The following is a 27,188-nucleotide window of genomic DNA, read 5'->3' as shown; positions in this document are numbered from 1 at the left end:
GTTGCTGTTTCAAGTAAAGCTGGTATATCGCCATACGAGTAGAAAGGCAGTTTGAACCAGAAATCTCTGTGCGTGTCTGCCCACCTTGTCCCTTTGCTGAACCTTGGGCCAATTTAGAGTAAGCCAGATGAGTACAAATGACTTTCTAAAAGGGCTTTTTTTTTTTTTTTTTTTTAAGTGAGTTTTGCCTGCGGCAAATTACAGTTATAGGCCTTTTGAAATATGTATTTTCCCCTCCGTTCAGCGCTGACATTGTTACTATAATTAGAGCGATGTTGCTCTGTAGCAGCATCTAGTGCCAGGGAGAGGGCCCTCGCAGCACCTTTTCCTTTCCTGGCTGCGCTCCTGGCCCAGAGGCCGGCTCTGCTGGCACGAAGCCACGCAGGAGTGAGACGGTCGGGTATGATGGGCTGTGCCGTGTCCCCAGCTCCTGCCGTGCCCCCGGCAGCGCTGCTGCCTCCTGCTCGGTGGCTCCAGGCCAGGGGGCTCCTGGAGGCGGTGGCACCCAGTGGGTCCCCAGGAGGGGGTGGCCGGCTCCGCAGCCCCAAGCCAGGAGCGACGCCTGGCTCCGTGTCACCTCCGCACGGCCTTCGCTGCCACCGCCGCTTCTCCTGACATCACCCGGCCATGCCACATGTCACCGGCCTCATAAATACAAGCCATGAGCACTGGAGCCTCTCGAGCGCAGCTCTCTGTTTCCAGGGCAACTCCGGCTCAGCCTCGCCGGCTCACCAGCTCACGCTCCAGCACCCCGGCTGCGCGTGGAGCTTTCCGGCACCTTTTTCCTCGGGTTCCCCCGGGCCCCCATTTCGGGCGCCGGGCCGAGCAGAGACGCAGCAGCCGGGGGGTGGCCGTCGGTTGTGCTCCGGCCTGGTGGTCCCAGCACGGCGCTGGGCTCCCCTCCTCGGGGGAACGGAGCCGGGAAGAGCCTGGCAGCGGGTCCCACCGAGCGCCCCCCTCCCCGCCCTGCAGCTCTCCTATTTATAGGCGCACAGCGGCGCTGCCCCAACCCTCCGCTCGCTCCCCGGAGAGCCCCAAAGGCTCCTTGCTGCCCCCCCCAAAAAAAAAATTTGGGGTCCCTAAGGGAGGAGGGGACACAAGCGGGGCGCTTTTGGGGTCCCCCTCCCGTGCGCGCCGCGGGGCGCAGGTGCCGCTGCGCGCCCCCGTGCCTCGGGGCCGCGGGTGCGCGCCCAGCGGGGCCCGTTGCGCGCGGCCGGGCGGAGCCGGGCTCGGCCCCCGCCCCCCCCCCTTACCCCCCCCCCCCTTCCCCGTTCCGCGCGCCCGCCCCCGCGCTGCGCGCTCCCGGCGACGGCGGCTCCCGGGGCGGGGGGGCCCCCATGGCCGGCGCGGCGCGGCCCCGGCCGCCGGGCAGCGCGGGGGGGTGCTGAGCCCCCGGCCCCAGCGAGCGCCCCCCCGGGGCGGGGGGGGGGCACCCCAGGCCCCGCGGGGTCCCGGAGCGGAGGCCGGCGGCTCTTCCAGCGCGGCTCCGCGGAGGCTATGGTGTGCGGGGCACGATGATGATCGACAGCCAGGTGAGCGGCGCGCTGCCCTCCTTTGGGGTTTTTTTTACCCCCCCCCCCCCTCTTTCTGGGGGAGTCTGTCCCCTTCTGAGCACTCCTGGGGGGGGTTCGGGGTGAGACGGAGCGCGGGGGGGGGCTGCAGGTGCAGGTGCAGGTGCCCGCCCCGGGTACCCCGCAGGGGAGCAGCAGCAGCCCCGGGGGGTTCCTCCGGGTTCCTCCTGTTCTGGGGGCGCGGGGGCCAAGAGGAGCCTGGAGGAGTGGGGCCGAAGGACGGGAGTGAAAGGCTGAGACGGGGCCGGCTGCTGGAGTGGTGCTGAGGGGTGCTGAGGGGTGCTGCAGGCTGCTGAGGGGTGCTGCAGGCTGTGCCCGCCAGCCGGGGCTGCTGCTCTCTCGGGCAGGTGGCACCAGGAGGGCCCTTGTCCCTGCCCGGAGCGTTTATGAGGCTAAACGAAGCTAAATTGGGCCTGGAGGGGCACAAGCTCCACGCTCACAGCCCCTCCTGGTGCTTTTGGGGGCAGGGGAGGATGAACCAAAGGAGGAATATCTGGGGGGTCTCGACAGAACGCGGCTCTTTGGTCCTGCTGCCTCTCTGACTTTATCCGTTCTGGTGCCCTTCTGACGTCCCGTCCTCTCCAGCCCTGGTGAGGGATGGGGGCGGTGGGAAGCAGGTGGGCACCGACGGCCCCTGGAGTGGGGAAGGGAGAGGGCTGATGCCGTGATGGGAAGGTGGTTGGGATCTGGTTTTTGGACTGGAAAAATGTGCACAGCGAGTGGGTCTGTTCAGTCTGGGCCTCGTTTGCATTGACCCAGCACGCAGACAAAAACTGAACCAGCTCTGTTGGGGGGGCAGCGTGTGAGGCAGGAGCTGGCACCGGCGTGTGTAGTGCACCTCTGGCAAAGGGGACTGGCAGCCCACGTACCGGGGTTTGCGTCCTGACCCTGCCGGGGGTCAAGAACAAGAGCACTCTGTCACCGTGGCTGTGGGCTGGAGGGGATAATTCTGCTGCGAGACCCAGAAAATCACGGGTGTAAAGTCGTCTAGAAAAAGACGTTGAGAGCTCAGTCCCCTGCTCGTGCTGCGGAATGCGGGCTGCATTCCTGCGGAGCGCTTTGCACCCGAGTCCGGGCTTCAGCCTTCCCTTCGCTGTTTGTATTTACCCCGTTTTACATCGGGGTAAACTGAGGCACGCGGAGGTATTTGTCCCCAGCCTGAGATCCTGTATGGAGCGGGCGGAACGGCGTAGGGCGCAGCTGGGCCCTCCTGGCTCCCGTTGCACGTCCTGCTCGAGGAGGGTGAGCCCTTTTGCTGCGTAAGGGGTGCAGATCGTCGAAGCCCCGTCCTTTTTTTATGACTACCGGTGAGGAGGAATTTCCAGCTGCGCCCGCGGCCGCACCCCGCCGGCTCCGCTGGCTGCACGGCCCCATTGCTCCTGCCTCGTCAACGTTTCTCTGCCGGGTTGCCAAGGGAAAGACCCACACAAACAGCGGGGAAAACTCGGTGCCGCAAAGTAAATAAGCTGAGCAAACAGGGAGGGGTTTTCGCCTCTGGTCTAATTGCTGCAGGTGCGCTCGGCGCGTCGTGACGCGGGAAAGCAAAGGTTGGTGCGCAGTGGGGAATTTCAGCCTTCAACGCCGAAACCTGCACGTGAACGGGGTCAGAAGGTGGCTCCCACCCTGGGCCAGGCTCCTGGAGCTGCAGGCTTGTCCCTTCTCTCTCTCGCTGCCTGCTTGGGCTGGAGAAGGGAGCAGACGGCATGCGAGCAGGGCTGGGGCTGGCCGAGCCTCTGCGGGACGCGGAGCCTGAGCGCGGGGAGCGGGGCTGGGGCTGAACTGGCTTCGGTGCCCCCCTCGCTCGTCTGACCCGAGGCCGGGCAGGGAGCCGTGCCCGGCCACCTCTGCCAGCCAGCAGCTCGCCGGCGGCCGTGCTTTGCTGCGGGCAGGAGGGCGAGCTGGCAACTGGTGACGGCGAGCGGGGGTCCTGCTGGCAGCGGGGCCCGGGGGGCCGCAGGAGGGGAGATGCTGAGACCCTCCGCAGAGGGGATCCGCGGCTCCATCTGGAGCTCCCACTCGTGTGTGTGTGTGTGCGCGCGCGCGCGCCTGCAGACAGGGCCGGGCAGCATGAGCGGGGGGTGCAGGCTCCAGAAGAAACCCCTGGGCTGGGATGCTCCAGCGCCTGATCCGACGCCCTGCAGCTCGGTGCACTTTGTCGTCTTTGGGGTCGGTTTGCTTTGCAAGGGCTGTTCACGTGAGCGGAGGCGGGGGGGAGAGGTTCAGGACTGTTTATTCTGGGCATTTTGGGGGTTCTGTTTCTCCATTTCTTGCGATGGTTTTTGCCGTGCCATCCCCTGTACGGTGCCCGCCTGCTGCACCTTGGGAAGCAGGGGTCCTGAGCTTGCCTGGTGATTTAAAAGCAACCTGCCCTATCCGTCACGGCTGGCTTCGCTTGATACCTTCCCATTGCTATAGCAACGTGCGCCTCACCGAGGATGCCAGCACGCTTTCCAGGCAGCAGACGTGGAGAAACTGCTTCACCTGCCCCCAAACTGCAACCGCTCAGGAGCAGGGGGGGGCTGACTGGTAACTGCCCGCAGCTGCTGGGGCCGGAGGTGCCGAGAAGCTGATGCCGGCTCGCTCAGGCTGACCTCGCTCTTCCCACCCCTCCCGAGTCTCCCTGGGACAGCAGGGTGGCAAAGCAGGGGCGGGAGGGCACGGTACCCGGTGCCGGGATCTGGGGTTTCTCTCCAGAGGAGCTCGGGATGGTGCCAGCGAGCTCCCGAGGCCGGCTGGGTGTTGGGGGCTGCTTGGGTTTTATCCCTCCTGTACGAGGCCGCCAGGTGAGCCTCACCTGCAGTGCCCTAATGGGATGAGGGGGTTGTTTGCCTGTTTTCACCACACGACCTTGCTTCTTGCTCCATCTCCTTGCACGTTCCTCACTGGATGTGCTCTGGGACCCTGTGGTCTGCTCCCCCGTCCCGCTGTCCTTTGCTTTTCCGTGCAAGCCAGAGGCTGTCCCCTGTCGTGCAGCCGTGGGTGGCCGTCGGGATGGCTTCGGGGCTGCCTTCCCCCTCCGGGGGTGGCTGCTGCTGCCCCCGTGCAGCGCTTGGGGCTGGCTGGGGACGTGTTTTGGGAGCCCCGTGCGGGGCCGGGCAGGAGAGCGGGGCTGTGCAGCAGATGGCACTCTTGGTTTCCCTATGAATTATTGCCTTGGGTTTTGCCTTCGTCAGTGCTGGGAAGGGTCAGCGGGGACAAAGAAGGGGGCAGATCTGCTCGGCGGAGCTCGGGGTTTGCGCCTCGCTCACCGAGGAGGAACCGTGTTCGGCTGCTCGGTGGTGAGAACATGAGGCAGCTCCATCCGTGGAGACCCCAAGTCCAACCCAAACCACCCGGGACCTGCCGTGAGACCTCGGCGAGGCCACGTCAGTCACCGCGTCCCTCCCTCCTGGGAAATGAAAGCCCTGATCCAGAGCTCCCTTTTGTGCCTGTTCCCACTGCCGGCAGCCAAACTGTCCCCAGCGTTTCCTCGCGCCCAGCGCCGTGTCCTCCCCGTCAGGAGGCCGGCAGAGGTGCCGAATTACATGAATTTCCAGGGCCTTTTGGCTCCCAGGCCACCCCAGCGTGCCTGGGGCTCCCTGCGGGGTGCCGGATATTTGCTTTCCTTACCAATTTTTTTTTCCCCCCCCCTGCATTGTCACTTTTGGCCGTGGGTCAAAGACAACACTCGTAGACGGGAGCTGACGTCAAAGGCAGCTCGGCGGTGGCGTGTCAGAGGCTCACAGGCTTCCAGGACGGGGTTCCCGCTCCCCCGGGGCTGCGAGTTCATCCCCTGGGAAATCGGGCTTTAGGTGAGCGCCGGAGCTTGGGGAGTTCGGGGTGTCCCAGGGTGTCCCCTTGCAGGTTTCGCAGGATGTCCGGTGCTTGGGAAGCAAACCCCGTGGGACACGAACCCCGTGGGAAGCAGACCCCGAAGAGACCTTGGCCAGCGCCGGAGGAGCCCGCCTGGCTCCGCACGCAGCCCGGGGCCCTTTGAAGCCTCCCCCCGGCCCCGCTGCCTCCCTCCCTCAGCGGATTTCCCCCCGCCTGCTTCCTGCCTGTCCCAGCTCTTCGCCTCCCCGCGACACCACCGGCGTGAAAAGGGCTGGGTGGGCGCGTGGGGGGAGGACGGCCGGTGTCCCCGGGGTGGGTGGCCGAGGTGTGGGGCCGAGCTCAGCCCGTGCTGGGGCGTCCTTTCCTTCCCCAGGAGCCGGGAGCCCCACGTTGGCTGCCTCGTGCCTGGCCGGCCCAAGGGGAGCACGAGCCTGTTCCTCCTCCTCCAGGCGCTGGCGGTTGTTTGAGGGCCCTGTTTTGCTTGGCAGAGGATGAAAGTCCCCGCGGGCTCCGGCCCTCCCTTCAGCATTTCCATGGTGACAGGCGGGCGCTTCTGCGCTGTCCCCAGGGCACCGCAGCGATGCTGCGTCTCCGCAGGGTGGGTTTGGAGCCCCCAGCACGGGGACGCGGGGCACGCTCCCGCCCCAGGGCTCGTGGGGGGGACAGGTTGTCCTGTGCCCCGGGGGTTAAGCACTGAAACAGGGACGGGTTTTGTTCGGGGTGCCCGTGGCGTGGATGGGGGCGCCTGCAGCCTCGTGTCCCCAGACAAAGAGCCCGTCCTGTGCCTCTGCAGTGAAACCCGTGCTGGAAAATATTAGGCCGGTGCTGTGTGAGTGATGGCAGAGAAGGGGTGGGGAGAAGCCTGATAAATGCTCCCGCTGCCTGCGGAGGGTGTGTTTCTGCCGGGGGGAAGGCATTTTTCTCCCTTCTGCTGCAGCGCAGACCTTCTTGGGGATAAGCGCGGCAGAAGCATTGGTTGTGCCGTTTGGAGGGGAGCTGGACCCGGAGGGCTTTTGTTTGGATGAAGCATCAGGCAGGCATCTGCATCTCGTGGTGCCCCAAAACCCATCCCTGTGAACGGCTGCCCGTTAAGGGGCTCGCAGGGGCTCCTTGCCCCCCCGGGACTGCAACGCAGCGATGTTGCAATATTCCGGGTCTGGGTCCTGCAGTCTGAGTGCCTGGGCACCATTTTCCTGCACGAGACCTCCCAGCTCCTTTGTAGGAGCCAGCGACGTGCAGCCAGAGCTTGTGGGGTGGGTCCAGGAGGTCTTTGTTGGGACTGGCCCCGCACCCACGGGTGCCACGACCCCAATTCTGGGGGCCTCACCCAGCACCCATGGAGCCGGGCGCTGCACCGGGTGGCTCTGGGCGCTTACACAACTCCCCTTCACGCTGCTCCCGCTGCTGCTCGACAGGGTGTTTAGTTAATAGGATTATAAAGCTTTCCTGTCGTTAGGCAACGGAAATCAATGGAGGGCCTCCAGGGCTGAGCCTCAGCCGATTTGCAGCGCGGTCGCTCGATGGCGGTGACGGGTGCGTGGCGAGGGACGGGCGTGGGGCAGGAGGGGGACGTGCCACCTCCTGTGCTGTGCCCCGCTCCGGGAGGATGCTCTTGGCCGTCGGCACCAGCCCTCTTTTGTCCTGCTGCAGGGGCTCGGGCTGCAGCCGGTGCTTTGGGGGGGGGTCTCCGTGCTTTCTGGCCCACCGAACCTGACAGCGTTTGGGTTTGGTCCGTACCCCCCTGCCGCGTCCTTGTTCACCTGCAAGGGGAGCAAACCACGCGCCGGTGTCCAGGCTGAAACACCTCTCCTGCTCTGATCCAGGGCTGGGCTGGCTCCGGAGAGGTCCACAAAGGCCATCGGCTCCTGCATGGCCGAGGAAGCGGTGCCAGACCCCTCGCCTTCGTGCTGGGAGGCTGGGCAGCACCTGAACTGGAGCCCTGAAGGAAACCTCCAGGAAAATCAAGCTGCTCCAGGAACCCACCCGTGCAACAAGTGTTCCCATCCCCCTGGCTGGCACGGGCTGGTGAGGAGGGGACTGCACATGGCGGAGGCTTCTTCGGAGCCCCTCGGCCATAAAGCGAAGAGGGAGGACTGGGAGAGCCTTGGCTTCGTGTGCGGGGCTGGGAACCGCTGAGCTGCTCCGGTTGTGTCTCTTATCTCCGAGCCTGTTCACTGTCTGACAAGCGATCCGGGGAGGCGATGTGGCTCCGCAGATAACCTCCTGGCCGCAGCTTAGGTCGCGTAAAGCGCGCCCGGGGAGCTGCAGGCTCAGCAGCACAGCGTCCTGAGGGCTGCAGGGCTGGGGGACAGGACCCCCATCCCCTGGGTGTGTTTGAGCTTCGGTCGGTGACTCGGGGGATGCAGCATCCCCGGCGAGCGCTCCAGGTGCCGTGCAGCACGTCCCCGTGCCCCGTTCGCCTGCAGGTCTCGATGGCTGTGGACGTATGCCCGCAGAGATGCCCCGGCCTTGCTGCCAGCCTGGTTTCCCTCGGCAGACGGCTGCTGCTCCAGCCTGGCTGCCAGGTGGAATAAACCCTTGCCGGGCAATGATAATTGGTGACAGCAGGGGCTGTCGCGGCTTGCCCGTGCCCTCAGCCCTCCGTGCCCCGCGGCAGCGTGCCGTTGTGGAGCAGAGATGCTGCTGGCAGTGAGGAGCTCCTGGTCGCGCTGCGCTGGCCGGCGTGGGCCTGGGCGAGCCCCGCCGTGCCACGTGTGCTGCCCACCCCGATCCCAGCGAGGCGGGTGCTGCGGTGGGCGGGTATTTGGCGAGATGCTGGGGGTTTTCCTTAGGTTTGGAGCTGGCTGGGAAGAGCTGCGATGCGCACGAGGCAGCTCGTGGCACCTCTGCAGCCCCCAGCTCCCACACCCGCTGCCTGAGCCCAGCACGGGGAGTTGGGTGCCCCTGCGCAAACGCAGTCACCCCGGCTATTTGAGCCCAAAGATCACGTACGGGCTGCGTGCCGGGGATTTCCCTGCCCGAGAGCTGCGCCCAGGCACCCTCCTGGAGCGGCTCTGCCCGCCCTGCGCCCGGCCACCTCCACCCGGGGGCTGCGGCATGGGTGCCCCCATCCCGGGCTCCGTCCCCATCCCCGAGGGGAGGTCGGGATGGAAACCCCATCGCGGCGTTACCATGGCAGCCTCCAGCAGCTCCCTCCTGACGCCGTACCCGCCGTGACGGCTCAGTATCAGCAGCTCCCGTGGGACCCATTCCAGCAGGATAAAGCGCTCTCGGCACGGGACGCGGCAGCTGGAGCGCGAGCGGCGGAGCCCCGTTGCGCTGCTGATGCTGGGAAGCGGCCTCCGAAGCAGAAAGGGGACCTGTGGGCACCTCCGGGCCGTTTTCTATGGGGAAAGTGGTCCTTGGCCTCGTTGGCATCCTCCCCTGGTCCTCGCATCCCCCCAGCCGTGCGTTGCCGCAGTGACCATCTCCACAGCGACTGGTTCCGAGGGGCTGCATCCAGGCACCGCGGCGGGGGGCGATGGGGACGCGTCCCCGTCCCCTCCTCCCCACGGGACCCGGAGGCTCCCGGGGCTCCTTCCCACCCCCAGGGGAGCGTGGAAGTGGGAATCCCTCAAGTGACAAATGTGTGGAGGAATCCCGAGAAAACTAATTGGTTCTCACCCCCCCCCCCCCCCCCAACGCTCGCTGGCTTTCACTTCGCAGTGGTAATTGCTGCTCCGCACCCATTAAACGGCCGTCTCGTGCTTCACGTGGGCTTGACTGAGAATTAATTTTGCGTACGTGTCCCTTCTGGGGAGCTCGGGCATTCGTTCAGGCTGGGGCCGCTGTCAGGAGCGTAACTTTGGGGGTGCAAGGGCGGCTTCTTGAAGTAAACGCCTAAAACCGAGGGTGTGGTTAAAAATGAGTGGGGTTTGTTCTCTTAACTCACTTGGGACAAGGCAGATTTGGAGTGGGATTTGCAGCAGCACCAGGATACCAAAAAAAAAAAAACCACCTTGGTTTTTGCTGAGGATTTGGTGTCCCGCCTGCTCAGGTCCCCTGGAAGCCCCGCGGGACGCCCACCCACGGGACACCCACCCACGGGACACCCACCCACGGGACACCCACCCGCACGTCCGAGCCTGCTCTGCCTCTCGAGGTCTGCCCGTGGGCTTCCTGTAACCGCCCCGTTTCTGCAGAGGGATGCCACCGGGCTGGGATTTCTGGGCTTTCGAAAGCGGGTTTCCTCTTCCTATTACCGATAAGTATCGAAGGGGAAGAGCTGCTGGGATTTTCCATTTGCTTTCCACTTGCCCTGCTGCTCTGTTTCCCCTTTGCCTTTCTGCCAGCCCCGCACGGTGACAATAAACCCGGGGGGTTTGCATCGCTTCCCCGAAGCAGGGCACTCTCCTGCACGCGCAGGGTGCAGCGCCGTTTGGGCTCGGGGACGATACGGGGAGTCGCCATTTCCTTGGTAAACAAACCTGCCGTTGTTACTGCCGTGGGATTTCTTTCGTTTTGTGGAAGCCTTTGATGCTGGGCTTCATCAAGCGCCGGGGTCAGCCTTCCTCGGGTGGGTCTTTGTCCTCAGGAGCGAGTCGCTCGGTGGTAGAAGTAGCTAATGGGCTGGGAGAGGTCGGGCACTGCTTTTGGAGCAGCCTGAGGGCCTCCACCGCGTGCTGGGCACTGACACCCTCCTGCGCAGAAGTTCGTCACCGAAACCTGCGGCCACCTACACGGAAACTCGGTCATGGTCCGTCCCAACGAGTCAAAAACGATGGGTTTTGGGTGGCAGGGGCTGTGAGGGATGGATGCACGGCCCCGATCAGGAGCTGGGCTCTCTGGGGGCAGCAGCAGAGCAGCCAGGAGCAGGCTGTAGCCGGTGGAGGCATCGCCGTTTCTCTGTTCCTGCCGAGGCCCTTACTGGAAAAGGGCATTTTCCCAGTTAGAGCTGCGAAGCAGCGAGGTCCCGCTGTGGGCTTCCTCTGCTGAATTGCAGGAAACAACAAAGCCCCAATGCAAAACGAAACGGGGAAGCACCAGGGGCTGCACTGGAGCTTCCCTGTCTGCCCGATGCGGGGCTGAGGGGTGCTGGGGGAAAGTTTCTCCTCCAGCCCTTGCAGGGCTTCCCCGCTCCATGGGCTCCGTCCTGTGCTGGGGGGTCTGTTACCGCTGCGGGATGGGCACGGGGCGCTGCTGCTGCTGCTGCCGCCGGAGGATTTGGGATTGTAGCTCACCCAGGGTGGACGTGGCGTGGGATGGGGCCGTCGTTCATGAGCCTGTGCAGGATCGTCCTGTCTGGGCTGGTGTGATGCCGGGAGAACCGTTGCCGTCTGCTTCTGCAGCAGATCTCCCGGTGGCGAGTGCTTCTCGGGACGGCGCTGCAGTCATTCGGCCCCATCAGAAGGTGCAGTCCCGGCCAGCCAAGCCCAGTTGGTTACTGGAAGGTTGTTACTGGAAAGCCGTGCTCTGCTGAGCTGTCGCGGGGCGGCGAGGAACCCAAGCGGGGGCTCGGCGCGGCTTTGAGTCACCTTTCCTGGGAGCGGGGCTGCGGGTGCTGCCCGTGCCGGGGGCAAGCTGCGTGGCCGGTGACGGCAGCGTGCGGCGCTTTGAGTCACCGGGACATCGTGTGCATAGCGAGACGGTGACTCCGTGCCGGGGTGTTTCCTGGGCCGTGGCACTGCCTTGGCAGCGTGAAAAGGGCCGGGCAGTTCCCATAATATTACCAGGCTGAGAGATGGCCCCGGAGACTCCGTGCAGAGCAGGGCTCAGCTGGGTTCCCCAGTGCAGCTCCGAAACCCGGGCGTGAGCCAGCCTTGCTGGGGGACTTGAGAAAGCAGGGACTGGGCTGCACCACCCCGGGTCTCTGCCCTGTATGCAGCAAGGGGCAGCCCCAAATCAGGGCCTGCTGCTGCCCCCGTTCGCCTTGTCTGCACCCCTGGTGCGAGCGTCAGTGCCTCTCCCATAGCCCCGTGAAAAGGTTGGTGCAAATGCTGCAGGAAGGTGCCCTTTGTAGCTAAAGCACCCCGGTGTGTGCCGCTCTCCCCCCAGCACAACTCCTTTTCGGAGCTGTGGGCTCCCTGGGGTGGAGAAGGCAGCCGGTGCCGTGCTCCCCTGGGTGAAACTTCCCACGGAGAACTGACCCCTACCAAAATCTCCGGTGCTCGCTGCCTTTGTTCGGTGCCACGCCGCGTTTCCAGTGCCATGGGGCTCCCAGTCTCTCGCTGGGTGTGAATTATTTAAGCCTCGCTGTGGTCCTGGGAGCGCAGGAAGGTGTTGGTCTGAAACTGCCTCCGACAATGGGAAGCGGGGATGGAGAAGAGGAGAAGGCAAGAAAAGGGGAGGCTCCCGCCCGGATCAGACATGCTCCCTGCCTCACAGCCTCTCATCCTTCCAGCTCTGCCTGTTCGCCTGCCGCAACAGCCGGAGGGAAAAGCTGTAGCCTCCGCAGACCCGGTTTGATCGCAAGCAGAAATCAACAGCAGGCAGGACCTGTTGTGTCTCGGGGACAATGCGCGGGACCCGCGAGCGCCGCGCATGCAGATGAGGCTTTCAGCCTCGCGCCAGCGCAAGGTGGGAGCCGGCACCGGGATCGCCCCGAGAGCAAGGAGCGGCTGGGGAGGCAGCGTGCCGCGGCATGCTCCCAAAGGGCTGCTCCTCCGACCGCGGGAGCATCGCCCGCTGCACACACGCACACGCACAGAGGCGCGCTCGCTCACACACGCGCACACACGGCCTCTTGGTGCGGCTCCTCGCAGCCCTTTGATTCGCGAGGGAGGAAATAAGGGCGCTCGGAGCGGCGGCAGCAGCTGTTGGCAAGATGCGCTGAGAAAACCGAGCGGGGAGAGATCTCTGGTCCGCTTCCCTGCCTGGGCTGGAGCCCCTCCCGCAAGAGGAGCGGCGGCAGAGAGAGGAGAATGAGCAGCCCCTCCGCGCCTGGGAAGATGGAGGCGAAACCTTTGTTCAACGTGCAGAAGGCTCTGGTGCAGCCCGTGCAGATGTGCATGTTGGATATCCCCCTGAGCGTGCAGGATGACGATGTAAGTGGCAGGCGAGGCAGCCGCCGGCCCCGCGGGGGCTCCGGGGATGGGGTGGGCGTGCAGGGGGGGCAGAGAGGAGCCGTGACCCCACCCCAGCGCTGGCCGGGGCTGGTGGACTCGTGGCAAAGTTGAAGGTGCCAAGAGGTGGCACCGCCTCCCGGCGCAGCCCTTTCCTCCCCAAGCGCTGCGTTTGGAGCCAGCCCGAGCCTTGCTCTTGCAAAACCCAAGATGAAAGGAGGAGTCGGGGAGGCAGGGGAAGCTCCCCGCAGGGTGGGAGACTCGCCGTGGCGTTCAGTGCGGAAGGGCAGGTTTCTCGCAGGTGTCCTGGCTGGGGATGGCTCGGAGGTGGTGGCAGAGCTCGGGGCCGCCCTGCCCGGCCCCTCTGGCACCGTGGGCACCGCTCCTGCCCGCTCGGCTGCAGCAAAGGGCAGGGCTTGGATGCACAAAGTGGCGCTGGCTGCAGCGCCGGGGTGGATTTCCCCAGGCGTGTGGCTCAGGGTGCCCGTCGTCACCTTAACTCTGCCCCTCGCAGGAACACACCGGGAACCCGACCGCACGGGGGAGAGCCCTGCCCCAAAGCTGCCGGGGACCCCAACGTAGGGGCAGTGCTTCCCCCAGCTCGCGGTGGGCGAGCAGGCGGCATCCCGGCTCCGCGAGGGTTCGGGATGCGCTCCAGGTGCCGTCAACATTTTGGGGCAGAGCTGCCTCTGGCTGGGGAGCAGGGGAAGCCCCCGCTCTCGCTGTGCGTGCTCAGCGGTCGTCCTCACCACAGGGGCCTTAAATCTGCATTTTTTCCTGGTGGAGAGCGATCCGAATATAATGGTGAACGTTACCTTCTCTTCTGCGTTACCTGCGTGCTTAAAGGGATAAAATGACACCGAGAGGAGAGGAGGGAGGGCTCCCCTGCGGGCGCCGTGCCGGATCCTGGCAGGGGTGGGCAGCCCCAGCCCAGCCCAGCTCCTCTGCAGGGATGGGCTCGCAGGGAGCCTCCTATATTTAGAAACACCCCAGGGGTTTTGCCAGCACCCAGGGTGCCGCTGTGCTAATGAGGATACCTGCGACGGTCACTGCAGAGCCAGCAGGGCGTGCCGGGGCTGGGAACGCGCCCCGAAATCGTGGCAGGGAGAGGAGGAGGGAGGCGAGGGCAGCCTGCGGGGTGCTGGAGCGCGGGAAGAAGGTGCCGACCTCGCAGCCGGGTGCTTTATTCTCATTTAGCTTGATTTGTCAGCAGCTCACACCTCGCCGTAGCCATACCTGGGGCTGGGTTTCCCCGCAGCGTGCGGTGTGCTGTGGGATCCTCAGGGTTCACCAGCGCTGGAGACCGGTGTCCGCCTGGGACGGGGCGTGGGGATGCCCTGCCCTGGGTTGCTCGAAATGACCTCTGCCTGCTAATTGTATCCGTGGTTTCGTTGCAGAATGGAAAAAATAATAATAATTAAGGGGGTTGTGCACAGTGGGAGGGATATTTTTTTGTTTGGTGTCCCCAGCCCTCCGTCACCGCCGGGGCGTTCGCTCCATTGTGCGGGACGGAAGGGGTTAGCGCTTCCCAGTGGAAACCCAAACCACTGGGAGCACGTTCTCCAGCATCCCCCTTTCCACTCCAACTGGGGCTCCGCCTGCGTGCCTCACTGTGTTTGCGCGAAGGAAACCCGGGGATGCTCGCTGCCTTCCCTTCTCCCAGAAAGCGGGGGCGAGGCGGCTGCGCCCCCGCAGCGCCGGCACCTCTCTCCCTGCTTGGAGCCCCCGCAGCGGGGAAGCCGCGGGCGAGGAGCGATGGGGAAAGACCTCGCTGGCGGCCAAGGAGCTCCCCCAGCCGTGGGTGTCAGTGCCTCATGCCCGCCCAGGGCTGTCCCCACGCTGTCACCTCGCCGGGTGGCATCTCCTGCTCTGCTTCAGCACCTGCAGGCTCACGGCTTGCCTTTCCTCTTGGAGAGGGCGCAGGGAATTTGGGAGAAGATTAGGGACTGTTACACGGGGACTTCAGATGCACGCACCTGAGCGGAGCTCTAATAAGTGGACGGGGTCCAGGGGCCGATTGAAGCAGGGACCACGCTGACAAGCGGCCGAAAGCTGCCCAGCAGCACTGCCTCCCGACCCGCCGCGAGCGAGGGAGCGCCCGGGCTGGTCCACAGGAGGCAGGGATGGGAGCGGATAAAACAAACCTGCACCACGGGAAGGGAGTCGGAGCAGCATCCCAGCTGCGTCACCGTGCCCCGCTGCTCTCTGGGGCACCCCCTGCCTCTCCCCGCTTTTTTGCCTTTTGCAGCTAAGGGAGGGAGGAAGGGACATTGGCACCCGTGGCACGTGGGCACCCGTGGCCACATCCAGGAACCAGACAGAGGTTCCTCTCGTTTCCGTCCCCCTCGCTGGCTGTCGCTGGGGCTGCCAGTCCCTCCCTTTCGTAACCCAGCCGAGCAGTTGCAAAATTTCTCAGGGCGCTTCTCGTGCTACTATGGGTAGGGATTTCCAAACCTTCGCTAATAAAAGAGTAACGGTTTCTGTATCTGGGAAATGGGGAAATCAATGAACGGGCTGTCGCAAGCGATGTAACGGCTTTTGGGGGCACCTCGGCACTTGCCTCGTAGGATGGAGCTGCACGGCAGGCCGCTTGGTCAGCTTCCTTGGCAGTATCTGCTCCCTGCGAGTGGTGGGGACGGGAACAGCGTCCTGTGCTGCTGGGGTGCCACTGCCTGGGCACATCCCAGGGGGTCAATCCCATGCCTCGGGCTTTGGGAAGCCATCGGGTGAAGGCACCAGCACCCTGCTCAGCCCCCCGTCCTTGCTCCTCGGTGACGTCCTCGTGAGCGCAGTAGGTTTGACTTCAAAGCAGTTAGCAAATATTTTCCACTCCAGTGGGCTAATTAGTTAAATTACATTTCACATGCTAATTTATTCCTCTAATATTATTTTTTTTCCCAATGTGCTGACGTACAGGAGGAGATAAAAGCTTGGTTTGACCTTAGAGCCAGGCCCGGAGGAGCTGGAGATGGGAGCGAGCGATCCGTTCCCAGGTTTGCTGTAGCCCAGGTTTATTCCCCGCTGCGTTCAGAGATCTCGTTCGGCTGGGCTTTTTGTGTTTTAGCTGACTGCGGCCTGGGTACCTTGGGTGTAATGTCATCTCCTGGCACGTAGCAGAAAAACTTGGAGATCAGCACTAATGAGTTACCGATGCTCCATTACTCAGGAGCACAGCGGTGTGCGGCACCATACGGCCTCAGAGTGCTGTGTAGATGGCAAGGGACGAATCCTGCCCGGGGGGGCTCGGGGCAGCGCCGTCTCCTGCGCACCAGCGGCACCGGGGCTGCCCTGGGGGCTCAGTCTGCTCCTTGACAATCTGCCCTGCACCAGGGCTGATGGAGCTGGTTGTGCAGGGGCTGGAAACGAGCCTTCCTCACCACGCTTGGGAGGATGAGCGCCCCTGGAAGGGAGGCGGATGCTCTCCCCATCCCGAGCCACCAGGGCTCAGCACCCTCCCATGGACGCAGCGGGTGTTTTCGGGTGATGGGATGAGCTGGCGAGTGGGGGGACGCATGGTGTGAAAACCTTTCGTCCCACTGGTGAACCCTTGCTGGTGACTGAGCCCTGCCCAGAGACTCAGCGCCCACGCCCCCCTGCAGCATCCCTCCTTTGGGTGGCTTTGCCCACCTGTGCCCACCGGGGAGCGGGTGGGCTTCCAGCCGGCAGGACGGGGAGCTGGAGCTCGCGGGGGTCACGGTTCGGTCCCAGGCGCTGGGGCGAAGCAGTCGCTGAAAACAGCTCTGCAATGAATCAAACGCTTTGTCGTGTTTATATCAAAGGCTGTTTCTTTTCCACTGCCTGTGCATGGTAGATGTTATCAGGAGGGAGGAGCTGAAAATGAGCGCTGGGACTGTTTCCTGACCACAATTACAGACAAAAACAACAAATCCCTCCATCCTCTCTCTTTTGGCCAAACTCTCCTTTCCCCTCGGGTGAATCACCGCTTGGCTTTTTAGAGGAAAACTGGAAACTACGGAAAAAGTCACCCAGGCTGAATCCTCATCCGCGAGGGCAGAATTCCAGGAGAGCGCTGTAAAATCCTGGGACTTGTGGGAAGCAGCAGAACCCCCCCCCCACTGTACCCCTGCCTCCCTGGGGGCTGGGTTTCACCCCCCTGGCGAGGCTGCCCCATGGCTTCAGAGCGTGCAAACAAGTGTGAGGGGGCACGGGCGTGCTTCTTGCTTGTGGTGTCCGTGCAGGTGGCCATCCTGGGAGCTTTGGGGGCGGTGGTGGTTCCCAATTCCAGCTGCTGGGGGGGCTGGTTGGCGTGCTGGGCTGAGCTTTCACCCTGGGCTAAAGGGATGGGGGAGAGGGTCACCGATGGCTGCTGCGTTTGGTTCCCGGGTGCTAACGCGGCTGGAGTCGTCGCCTCCATGTCCGTGCGAGCTCCTCGACTGAATCCACGAGGGGAACGGGGCCGTGGGCGTTGCTGGGCTGGCGATACTTTAATAAGCAGCCAGCAGGACCGCAGCGATGCAGCCGGGCGGGCGAGGGTTGCCAAACCGAAATGAGAACCCAGACCTCTGGAGCCTCGAGCAGAGTCTGCCCCGTGCCCGGGACTCATCCTGCCCGGCCACTCGTCATCGCAGCCCCAGCGGGTGGCTCGGGGGAGCCCCACGTGCCGACTGGGAGACGGGGCTCGCTGGTGTGATTAAAGCAATGCTAATTCTCCCTGTGCTGCAAGTGCAGAAGGAGCTGATGCTTCCAGGAGAACTGTCGGACTGATCTGCTTTCCGTGGGTTTTTGTAAGTGATTGGCTGCGTCTGTGCTTGCCAGTAGCTGCAGAGTAGAAATTGCAAAGAAAATTTGGTAACACACCTCGTGCTGTGTCCTCTACTGGTACAAGTCAAGGCAAAACCACTGGTTTGGGTGGCGATACCCCCTAACTCTTGCTTTGGACGTGATTTAATGTTCAGAGAGATGTCCTGGAGTGTTGCCCTGTCGCTGTGCTCTTCCTCCTCCCCATCTTTTAGCCCCAGCTGCTGCCCGAAGTCCGGGGGCAGTGTGAGAGCTTGCCCCTTGCAGCTTTTACTCTGCAGACAAGCGTCTCCCAGAGGCGTGGGCTCAGCCTCCTGCACTTTCTCAGGTGAGGTGGGCTCTCTTCTCCCCGTTTTTCTCTCTCCTCTCTCGTTTTCCATCCCGACGACACCACGAGGGCCGTCGAGCTCGGCGGAGCACCTCGCACGGCTCCCGGCGCCCGCGTGCTGCTGGCGGTCGCTGGCTCCGTCCCGGCGCCCCGGCTGCAGCTGCCTCCCGGCGGCACGAGGTCCCTCTGGGACAGCACGTTGTCACTGTCACTTGGCCCCGGGGCTCGGAGGAGGGCTGCGGGCGCAGCTGCCGTGGCAGCGTGCCATGAGCGTGCCGGCGCCGCTCCGCTGAGCCACGGCGGGGTTTGGAGGCTGGTTTGGGGCTGTGGGAAGGGCGCGTTGCAGTGCCCAGCTGGGGCTTTGCAGGGGCACAGGGGTGCTTCTCGCTGACAGCAGCTCCTCTCTCGCAGTGCTCAGCGTCCCTGAAACATTTCGGTATTAATATTTCAGCAAGGGTTGGCGCCGTCCCGCCCCGAGGAGGTGGCTCGTGGTGGATGCTGCGTGGCGGGGCAGCGGTTCCCTCCGTCATCTGGCCGTGCTGCAACGTGCAGGCAGGCACTGTGACGGTTCGCTTTGGGCAGAACTTGTGATACTCGGTATTTTTAACTCGTGGGGCACGCAGGCTGCCTGCTGAGGGGAGCCGCAGTCCACGGCCGAGGCTTTCAGGTGTCCCCTCGATACCGACGCTGGCTGAGAGCAGCATCCCCGGTGCTCGCCTTCCCCTGTGCCTACACGGTAAGGAACTGTCTCTCTTAAAGTGAAGACCCAAAGTTATGAACCGTGAAGGCTGTTTACATCCAAAGGCTGGCTTGCTGTTTTTTTTTGCATCCTCTGCCGTGCAGCCTCATGCAGGTGTCTCCTCGTCCCAGGTCCTTGCTTCTCTCCCGGCTCCCACTGGGTCGGAGTGCCCTGGCTCTCAGACAGCCTGCGGGCTGGCAATCCCTGACCCGCTCCCGTTGATGGCTGCCTTCGCTTTTCGAAGCTGGGTGCTGCCAGCTCCTGAGGGCAGCGGGCAGGATCAGGCCCTCGGCCGGGGCGCATCGAGGAGCTGTTTGAGGTGAGCGGTGTGATGTGCTTGGTGGTGTCTGGCCATAATGCTGGCAACAGGGCAGCAAATGCAGAGCTTTAACACCCCCAGTGATGCTGGGCCACTGCTCGCTCTGCTGGGAAACAGCATCCAAAAAGGATAACCCTAAAAATAACCCCTTTCTGCTTGTCCTTTTCTTCTCCCTTTAGGCTTCTATGTGCATTGGTCTGAGAGTTTGGGTTTTTTTCTTTCATCGTAGCAACCCACCCCTCTTCCCCCCAGCCCTTCTACTTCCCGTTCTGGGAACTGAGCACAAACCAAGAACTGTGAACGGAGAGGTCGGAGGGGAAACGCCATTTTTAGCAGCAGCCTCCGGGCTGACCGACCCCAGCAGCCGGGGGCACCTCTGGGGCCGTGGGGGCGGCGGGCTGGAGCCAGCTGCTGCAGCCCCCCAGGGTCCAGCAGCGTCGCGGTCACGGCTCGGGGAGCTCCTGCCCGGGGGGGTCCCACCTGGGCAGCCCCCGAGCTGCTGGGGCTGGGAAGTGGAGATTAATCCCCACCCGCTGCGTGCGAGGGAGAGGGATCAAAAGGAACTGTGAAAATCCCGGATTTCCCTTCCCGTTTGGCAGAGGGAAGCAGGGGGCAGGAGACGGACGGGCTGCGGGGCGCAGCTCCACCATTTCCCATTGCACGGGGCTTGACACCCTGCGCCCGTGGGCCTTCATCCCCGGTTATTTTGGGGTCAGCACAAGGCTGCATCCTGGCAGCAGACCCCATCCAAGACCTTCAACAAACCTCAAATTCCGGGGGGCCCCCTCGCCACGAGGCTGCTCCAGAAAAGAGCTTTGCAAGTGGATGTGGATGTTGGGAAGGGAAAGCAAGGCTCTGAAGGGAAGGGAGGCTCTGAAGGGAAGGGAGGCTCCGAAGGGAGGCTCCACGGGGCTCTGGCTTTGGCAAGGAGGTGACTCGGCACACGCCAGCCCGGTGAGGCACCTGCGTGCTGCCACGTTGCACGGCTGCGTGTCATGGAAACACTGACACAGCCCCGCACCAGCGTGTCGCAAACAGCAACGGGGTAATTAACCATCAATACGTAACGATCTTCACTGCTGAGATGAAAAAAAATCAACACGCAGGCTGCTCGGCAGTGGGTTAATCAGCCCGACCTGTCGGTGCTGTGAGAGCTGACGGTGGGAGAAGCTCGTTGGGGCAGGATGCGGCCGGGCGCTGCGATGGCTTGCCGAAAGTCCTGCCAAAGTCGGATCAGAGCCTTTGGGAGCAGCTCGTTGCACCCGTCTTCTGCTTCCTGACCCACCTAAAAACGCCTGGGTCACATTTCCTAGCCTTCTTCCCTGCAATGAGGAGGCAGAAAACTCTTAAAATCCGTTTTCCTACCGAAATGAGGTTAACGGCGAGCTGGTGTCTGCCTGTTTGTGCCCCCCTCCCCGAGTGACTTCTCAACCTGCTGGCCCGCTTCATGCAAAGTCGGCGGAGGGCTCGCAGATAATTAGATCTATGCAAAAATGATGAAAGGAGGTAGCTGAGTGGAGGAAAGGAATCTTGTAAATGCCCCCAGAACAGCTGTAGCGTGAGCTCATGTATTATTAGACACCAGAAAATCCACGTGGGAGACGCTGCTTACAAACGCTTTAACCACAAAAACATTTTCAGTCTCAGTTCGTACATTTTTAGGCACCGAAGGCGGCCTCGAGACACAAAACCATAGGAAACGAGACCCGAGTAGTTCCAGCACTCACAGGGCGACCTTGTTATTTTAACGAAAACCGAAATTCTTCAGCGCTCGCCGTGATCCCCGGAGCCAAGACTCTGAGGAAGAAGAGCGTAAATCACGACCCGGAGGGCCAGCAGCGCCGTGGCCGGACCCGGTGCCGTGACTCAGCACCGCCGCGGCTGTTTGTGCCACCGAAACCGAGGGATAAAGCTGGCCCCGTGCCACCGGCGGATGGCATTGTTGGGAAGAGCGCTGCTCTGCCGCGCCAAGCAAGCCCAACAAAAAGCCGTGCTGGCCGTCGGGGGACGCGCCGGAATAACTTCCCCTGCTGAAACAATGCAGAGCGGAAACCTTTTCAAGTGGTTACTACCGAGGGGAAAATAATTTGGGCTTTTCTAAACATCCTCTGAGGGTCTGACAATACCTGGGAAGGCTAAAAGACTTTTGCGATTCTTAATTGACTTTTCAGCCATGTGGCCGTGTGTCTCATCGGGGCGATACCCGGCTCGGGCTCTGGGCAGTCAGACTTTCCCTTTCCAGCTCTTGCCAGGCTCCTTTCCTGCCTCTCGTGGGGACACCAGAAAGTGTTAAAGCAGGATCCTTCCATCTCTACTCGCTGCGCTCTGCCCCGACCGAGGGGATTTGGCCCAGGTGCTGTCGGCGTCAGCGAGCACCCGCATGCTGTCCTATCCCATGGCCCTGCCCCGCTCCTGGCCCTGGCTTCTCGCTGCCAGCCACGCCATCGCCACGCTCTGCGGCTGCCTCCAGGCTTCTCCCCTCGCTCCAAACCAAGCCAGCGTCCCTGCGGCTTGCACCGCGGCTTCCCGACGTGCCCGGGTTTTGATGTATGCTTTCCCTGACGCTTGTGCGGCTGGAGGAGATGCAGGGCCATTGTTGGAACATCCTTTTCCATATCCCCCATTAAAGGGCTCTGTTCCTGTTTAGCTGGATTTCTTTGTTTTAAGTAACCTCAGTTATTTACTTGTGGCATTAGCGCTGTGTGTGCGGTGCACCTTACTGCCGCTTCGCGTATTTCCAGGATCTGGCATTTAAATCTGTTCCACCTCACTCCTATTCTGGGCTAACTCTGCGTTAAACCCGGGCTGCCCTGAGCCTGTTTGGCCTTGCTGCCAGTAGTTCTGCTCAGCGTGGCTCTGCAGCCTGCGTGGGTCCCATGTTTAGCTTTGGACATAGTGCAGTCCTGCACGGTGCATCAGCTCCGTGCGCTGCTCCTCTGCCTTTGTGCTTTTCTCTTGGGCCTCCTAGCAGCTCCGCGGCCCCGTTCCCTCCCCTACGTGTGCCCAGACACGTTTCAGCAACGGGGATGCTCATGGTGCTGGAAAATGTGCCAGGGTAAGGAGCTGGCGATGAGCAAAGTTTCTTCGTTATCCGTCGGGATTTCTCCGTTGGTCCGCTGCCAGGTCCTCGTGTTTCCGAGAGGCTCCTTTTACAAGATTCAGCTGAATGTGTCAGTTCGGCTCCTTACCGGCGCTGGAAAAATGTACTTGCTGCCCTTGAAGGTACCTTGAAAGGTGAGCGGAGCCCGAGCCCCGCTCTGTGTCTGTCCCATCCAGGCGCCCCACCTGGCCGTGGGGAGCCCTTTTTGCCATCCGGGTGATTTTTAGGGGGCTGCACCAGGCTGGAAGGGGGCATGGGGGGGAGAGGGAAACGCTCAATAATGCCCAGGGAATCCCGTTATGGGTTGAGTTCCCTTTGGGAAGCGTCACAGCAGGGACCCTGCAAGGCTCAGGGGTGCTTTGCCAACGCCTTGCCCCATGTCAGGAGTCGGCAGCTCTGTATTTCTGACACTCATAATGAAATCTCACTGCGCCGTCTTATTTTCCTGGTGGACGAGAGGGCCCGTTTCGATTTCAGAAAGGAATTTATCGTATCTTCAGGGGTTACACCCATTCCTGTCTTTCCCTGCCAATTTCTGTGGCTTCTTAACCTTTCTCTTTCCTACCAGTGGTTTGCCTTTTCCCTACTATCCGACAGAGGAGTGCAAGCACGGGTGGAAGCTGCAGTAATTCAGAGCACCTGGGAGCCCCGAGCTGGCCGCATGCTGATTGCTAAGCAACGCAGAAAAATGTTTTTCCTGTTTTTCTTTTGGTTACGAGCACCTTAGGTGGTATTTGTTAAAAGAGCTGACTGAAACATTCCGGCAGAAAGGTGATAGGGAGATAAAAGCTGCCTTTAAAGACAAATGGCTCAAGAAATACGTCTCCATGTCTGCAGCGTGTCCGGCTGCAGCAGCCCCATGCCCGCTGACCTCAGCTCCGGGAGCCTGAAGTTCAACTGAAGGGGAGAGGCTGCAGCTCCCACTCGACACGGGGACGTCTGGTGCTAAAAGCTGCTGGGGATCCAGCGATCCTCCCCCAAAACCAGCCAGCCCTGGGCAAGCTGCTCTGGTTGTTTCGCTTCATCCCCCTGCTGCTGGCCGCCCTGCGAAGCGCCGTGAGGTCTCTTGGTGCTTTTCCCAAGATGGAGCCTGTTATCTTTGGCTTTCTGGGCGTGTTTCAATGTTAGCAGTCGTATTTGGCCTCTCATTTTTTTTTTTCTGGGTATTTTCTTTTCGCTGTAAGTGGCTGCGTGACTTCTTTGTGGCAATGTCCCCGTGCGCCTTTCCCCAGAAGTGTCCGCACGAGGTGTGCTGTGGTCAGTTGTTTCGCAGAAAGTGGCTTTGATTTCCCCGGGCACCTCGTGCCGGCCTTGTTCTGCTGAATTTTAGAGGTCAGCAGGTCTGAAAACCTGAGGCTTACGCTATCATCTGCTGCCCTAATGGAAGATGCTCAAATATCGTGGCAAAGCGGGTGGTGTGAGCACTAGGATGGAGTGGAAATATTCCTGCAAACTCGTTAGTCTGCCAGGCCGGTGGCATAATTGTGCTGCCATGGCCGAGCATCAGGCTCCGCGGGAGGTGCTGCGGCCCGGCTGCTCGCGGGGGGCTGCAGGAAACCAAGCCCGGCAGAGCGGGATGCAGAGGTTCAGATCCTGATTGCCCGGGGATTTGGTGCGCTTCCTTCGCTGGGCACTGACGATAACTTGGAGCCTGCCTCGCTGCCTGAGATGTTTGGTGCGCTGCTGGAGGCTGCGCTCCTGAGTCAACCCGGTGCCCGATCCTGCTGCCCGTGGTTGCAACAGGGGTGGCTGCAGCACAGGCGCTGAGTGCAGGGGAGCCCGGGCAGCCTTCCCCTGCCTGCACAAAGAGCTCCTGTGGCAGAGAAAGGGCCCCAGAAACGCCCCAAACCTGGAGGCAGCGCTGGGTCTGAACAGCCGGGCTGAGGGATTCCTAAAACACCCTGGCAAGCGGTGTCTGGCTCGCCCCTAAAATCTGGATAAAGACTGTCATGGATCGTGATCACGAGTGGGAACTGGGGCTGTGGGAGACGGGGCTGGCTGGGATCCATTGGTCCCCAAATAAATTCTGGGAGCGGCTGCTCTAACCTAACATCGGCGTGCAGGGGGTACTGAGCGCAGCGCTGATATCACTGCCCCTTCTTGCACAAGCCGTGAGGTTTTTTTCCTGGAGTAGAAGAGGAAGTGGTGCTAGTTCTTTGTTTTATAAGAAACGCTAATAATAATAATAGTAATTTTCCAGTTGAGCCTGGGCCTTGGAGAGGCGAGGGCAGTGGAAGTGAAAGTTTCAAATGAAAATCTGAACACACAGAAAGTTTTGATTCAGGACTCAAAGCAAGCAGTAACAGACAGCCCAACTTCCAGTTAATAATTCTTTTCTACCAACAGCACTTCTCCCAAGTGCCTTACAAACGAGGATGCAAAGCGCTTCCCCAGCCCCTACGGCGCGAGGAGGTATTCCTGCCTCCATTTTGCAAGCGGCCGGGCACGGAGCGCTGCGGGGACTGACCCGACGTGCTTCGTGAGCTGGTGCCAGCCACGATAATGTCGCGACTCCCATTCCCAAACTGTGATTTTCCAGACTCCCGACTGATGGGGAAAAGCCCTGGTGATGTGGAGTACGGGAACAGGGTCAGCAAGAGTCGTGTCCTGCAGGAAGCGCGCTGGGAAGCCCTGCCCCGCAGCGGAGGACAGTGAAGGAGGGCGGCTGTCCGCAGGGCTGGCGGAGCTTCGGGGTGCTCAGGGGCTGTGGGATGAGCTCAGAGCTCAAACGTGCCGGGGAGAGAACTCGGGGTGTGCGCTGAGCCCTGGTATTGAGGGAGAAGCCAAGGTCTGAGCCTGCAGGTGCCGACCCAAAGCTGTCGGGAACTGGCGTAGCGTTTGCAGAAGCCCCTGGTCGTTACCCGTTCCGCATCGTTAGCCGCGTGGGGAAGCCTGCGGGCTGGAGGCTGTGGCAGACGAGGGCAGGTTTGTGATTTTGAAGTGCATGGGTTTGTGTTTATTCAGTCAAAAGCTCATTGCAGGGTGATGGAAAGAAACCAAGTGAGGGATTTCCCGCAGCACCCGGTTCCTGCACCCGTCTCTGCTCCTGCGCCTGCTGAAGTCGCTGGGACATTTACGGCTGACGTCAATGCAAAGTGCTCGGTGTGTTGTGAAAAGCTTTTGCTGAGCTTGCCAAATGTAAAATGATTATTATTTTTTTTTAATGAGTCACTCAATCGTAGATGGTTTCCTTAAATCCCCTGCTCCAGGAGTCACATGTATAAAATCAAGGTAACTTTCAAAAATTTCTTGACCTTCAAGGGAGAGAAGCTTGAGGGTGTGATCCAAGTGTTGCCTTTCAGCTCTACGCTTAGAGGCAAAGACGGAGCCCTGAAAAGTTATTTGTTTCAAGTCTCACGGTTTTCAAGAGCTTGGCCCCTGAAGGCTGAGTGTTTGGGGTTAGCTGCGCTGAGCAAACATCCTGAACTTGGGCTCCTGACCCCGCTTTGAGTGTTTTGCTTTTCAGGCCCAGAAGGTTCCCAGGAGAGGAGAAAGGAAACTGGCTGGCTATTTTTAAACCCTCTCAGTTGCCTTCCTGCTTTATATTATTTATTATCCATTATCAAAAGTGTTTCTCCCCTGAAACTATCTTTAGTGGTCAACCGAGGGACCGGTGAAAATTGCCCATCAAACAGAGCTGCAACTTTCCGTAGAGGTCAGACGGAGCTGGAGGGCTTTGCAGGGTTTTGCCAGCTGCAGATGAGTGGTGCTATTATCTGTGATGTGCACGTGGGCAGTGTCAAGTGATTCCCGTTGTGGGCTGCAGTTTCACCGGCCCGAGAGCCGAGTACCCAGGGAAAGCAGGGTCTCCTCTCCCAAAGACCCCGCAGCCCGGAGGGGCGGCACCAGTTCCCCCGGCTGGGCGCTGCCTGATTTCTGCACGCACCCAGCCAAACGAGGTGTGTGTGACCATCACGTTTTATTGCACGTCTCGCTGTATCACGCAGGTTCCACGCGACACGGCAGCGGTAAAATCAGCATCGCCCCCAGGAAAGCATCCCAAAGGCACGGGGCTGCCTCGGGCAGCGCAAAGCCCTTGCGCAGGGAGGGCTCGGTCCCTTTTCCCAGGGTGTCCCTGGAGGTCCCGTTGACCCTCTGTGGCTCCAGATAAGCGGGACAATAGCCCGCATTGTTCTCGCTCATCCTCCTGCCTGGTAAATTTTCAAGTTTGAAGAGTGTTGCAGCCCTGGCAGCTTTGTTAATCCTTTCCTGCCCGGGCAGGAGGTGCAGGTGGTGGTGCCCTGGGCAGAGCTGGCTGTGCAGGCTGTGGCTCCATGTTCTCCTTGGAAATAAAGCCGCGGGGCTGGACGGCCTGGGAGGCTGATGTTATTTCAGCTGTGCAGAGAGAGCTGAGGCGTAAAAGTCTGGGTTTTGGTGGTGTCAGCAGCAACTGCGATGCAGTTTATCGGCAGGGTGTGAGGAGGGAAGGGGAAGAGGCAGGGGAGGGTGAGAGCACGCCGCGCTCAGCGCGGAGGGGTGGTGAATGACGAGCAGGTTTGCCTGTTTCTCTTTGCCTCTGAAAGCAAAGTTATGTGGCGTGGTTTCAGCATGGGCTTGGGGGCTCAGAGCCTCTCTAATCTGGGATCTGCAGCCCCAGTCTCCCTTTCCCTGTGTCCCTGCTGGGCCGTATGTTGGCGCCCTGGACCCCACGCACTGGGAGCTGGCACGGGGATGGGGTCAGACCCTGCTCCCAGCACTGGCTTGCCGTGGGGCCCCACAAATGTCCCTTCATCTCCATGGGGCCATCACCCCATAAAATCCAGCTGGGGCTGGGCAGTGCTTCCAACACAGACGGCACCGTGGGGGGGCTGAGCCCCCGCGATGAGATGCACCCCAGCTGAGCGTTGACGCGTGCCCTCCATCTCCACGCAGACCCAGAATTATTAGGGTAACGTGCCATGCTGGGTTTTGGGTGGGGTGGTCTCAGGACCCCGGACGTGGGGGCGTGAAGCCCCCCCCTCCCAGCACCACGTCCCCCCAGGGTCACCTCCGTGCCTCGCCCCCCCCCCGCGCCCCCTTTTCCCCCCGCTCCCTGCCGCCCCCCAGCTCCGTGCTCTGCCATGGGGCGGGGGGGCGGCCCCCTTTGCAAGCTCCCCCCTCCTCCTTCCTTTCCTGGCTCCGTCCCCGGGGGGGGGCCGAGCCGAGCCGAGCCGGGCCAGCCCCCGGGGCGGGCGGAGGCTTTAGGGGAGGAAACCAGCGCTCGGCTCCGCGCTGCCACCGGGCTGCTCCGCCGCTCCCCCGCGTCCCCCAGCCCGCTAGGGTTAGGGTTAGGGGGTCAGGCTTAGGGTTGGGGGGCCCTGTCCCCCTAACCCCCCCCCGTTTATCCCGGGGCTGGCCGGGGATGCGGTGCCCATGGTGAGCCGCCGGCACCATGCCGCCGCCGCGCCCGCCCCCGAGAAGATGTTCGAGGGCTGCCGGCGGGCGCGGAGCCTTTGGGGCGGCGTGAGGCTGGAGGTGGCCGGCGAGAGCAGCCCCGTGGTGCTGCACAGCTTCACCCAGCTCGACCCCGACCTGCCGCCGCTGGAGGTGAGAGCAACGAGGCTTTTTTTATTTTTATTT

The 27,188-nt window shown here is 62.1% G+C and overlaps 1 protein-coding gene and 1 long non-coding RNA gene across 5 annotated transcripts in view; both read left to right on the top strand.

The window, feature by feature from the left end:
- The first annotated feature begins 1,310 nt into the window (after positions 1-1,310).
- Positions 1,311-27,188, top strand: part of RALGDS (ral guanine nucleotide dissociation stimulator) — a 48,703-nt gene continuing 22,825 nt past the window's right edge. Inside the window, exon 1 of one of the 4 annotated variants that reach the window (XM_083807392.1) lies at positions 1,311-1,532. In XM_083807392.1, coding sequence (XP_083663518.1) covers positions 1,515-1,532 — 18 coding nt within the window. In that variant the 5' untranslated portion in view covers positions 1,311-1,514. Of the gene's footprint in view, positions 1,533-9,798; positions 12,368-26,780; positions 27,156-27,188 lie in introns of those variants that run through there. The other 3 variants (XM_083807391.1, XM_083807390.1, XM_083807393.1) reach the window with 3 other exon arrangements.
- Positions 1,567-8,120, top strand: LOC310884904. Its single transcript, XR_014574454.1, has 2 exons — positions 1,567-5,362; positions 7,208-8,120. It is a non-coding gene; the product is annotated as an uncharacterized lncRNA (long non-coding RNA).

Source organism: Anser anser, assembly GCF_964211835.1.
Source record: "Anser anser genome assembly, chromosome: 21".
Taxonomy (NCBI): Eukaryota; Metazoa; Chordata; class Aves; order Anseriformes; family Anatidae; genus Anser; species Anser anser.
This window is presented reverse-complemented; position numbering and strand designations above follow the sequence as displayed.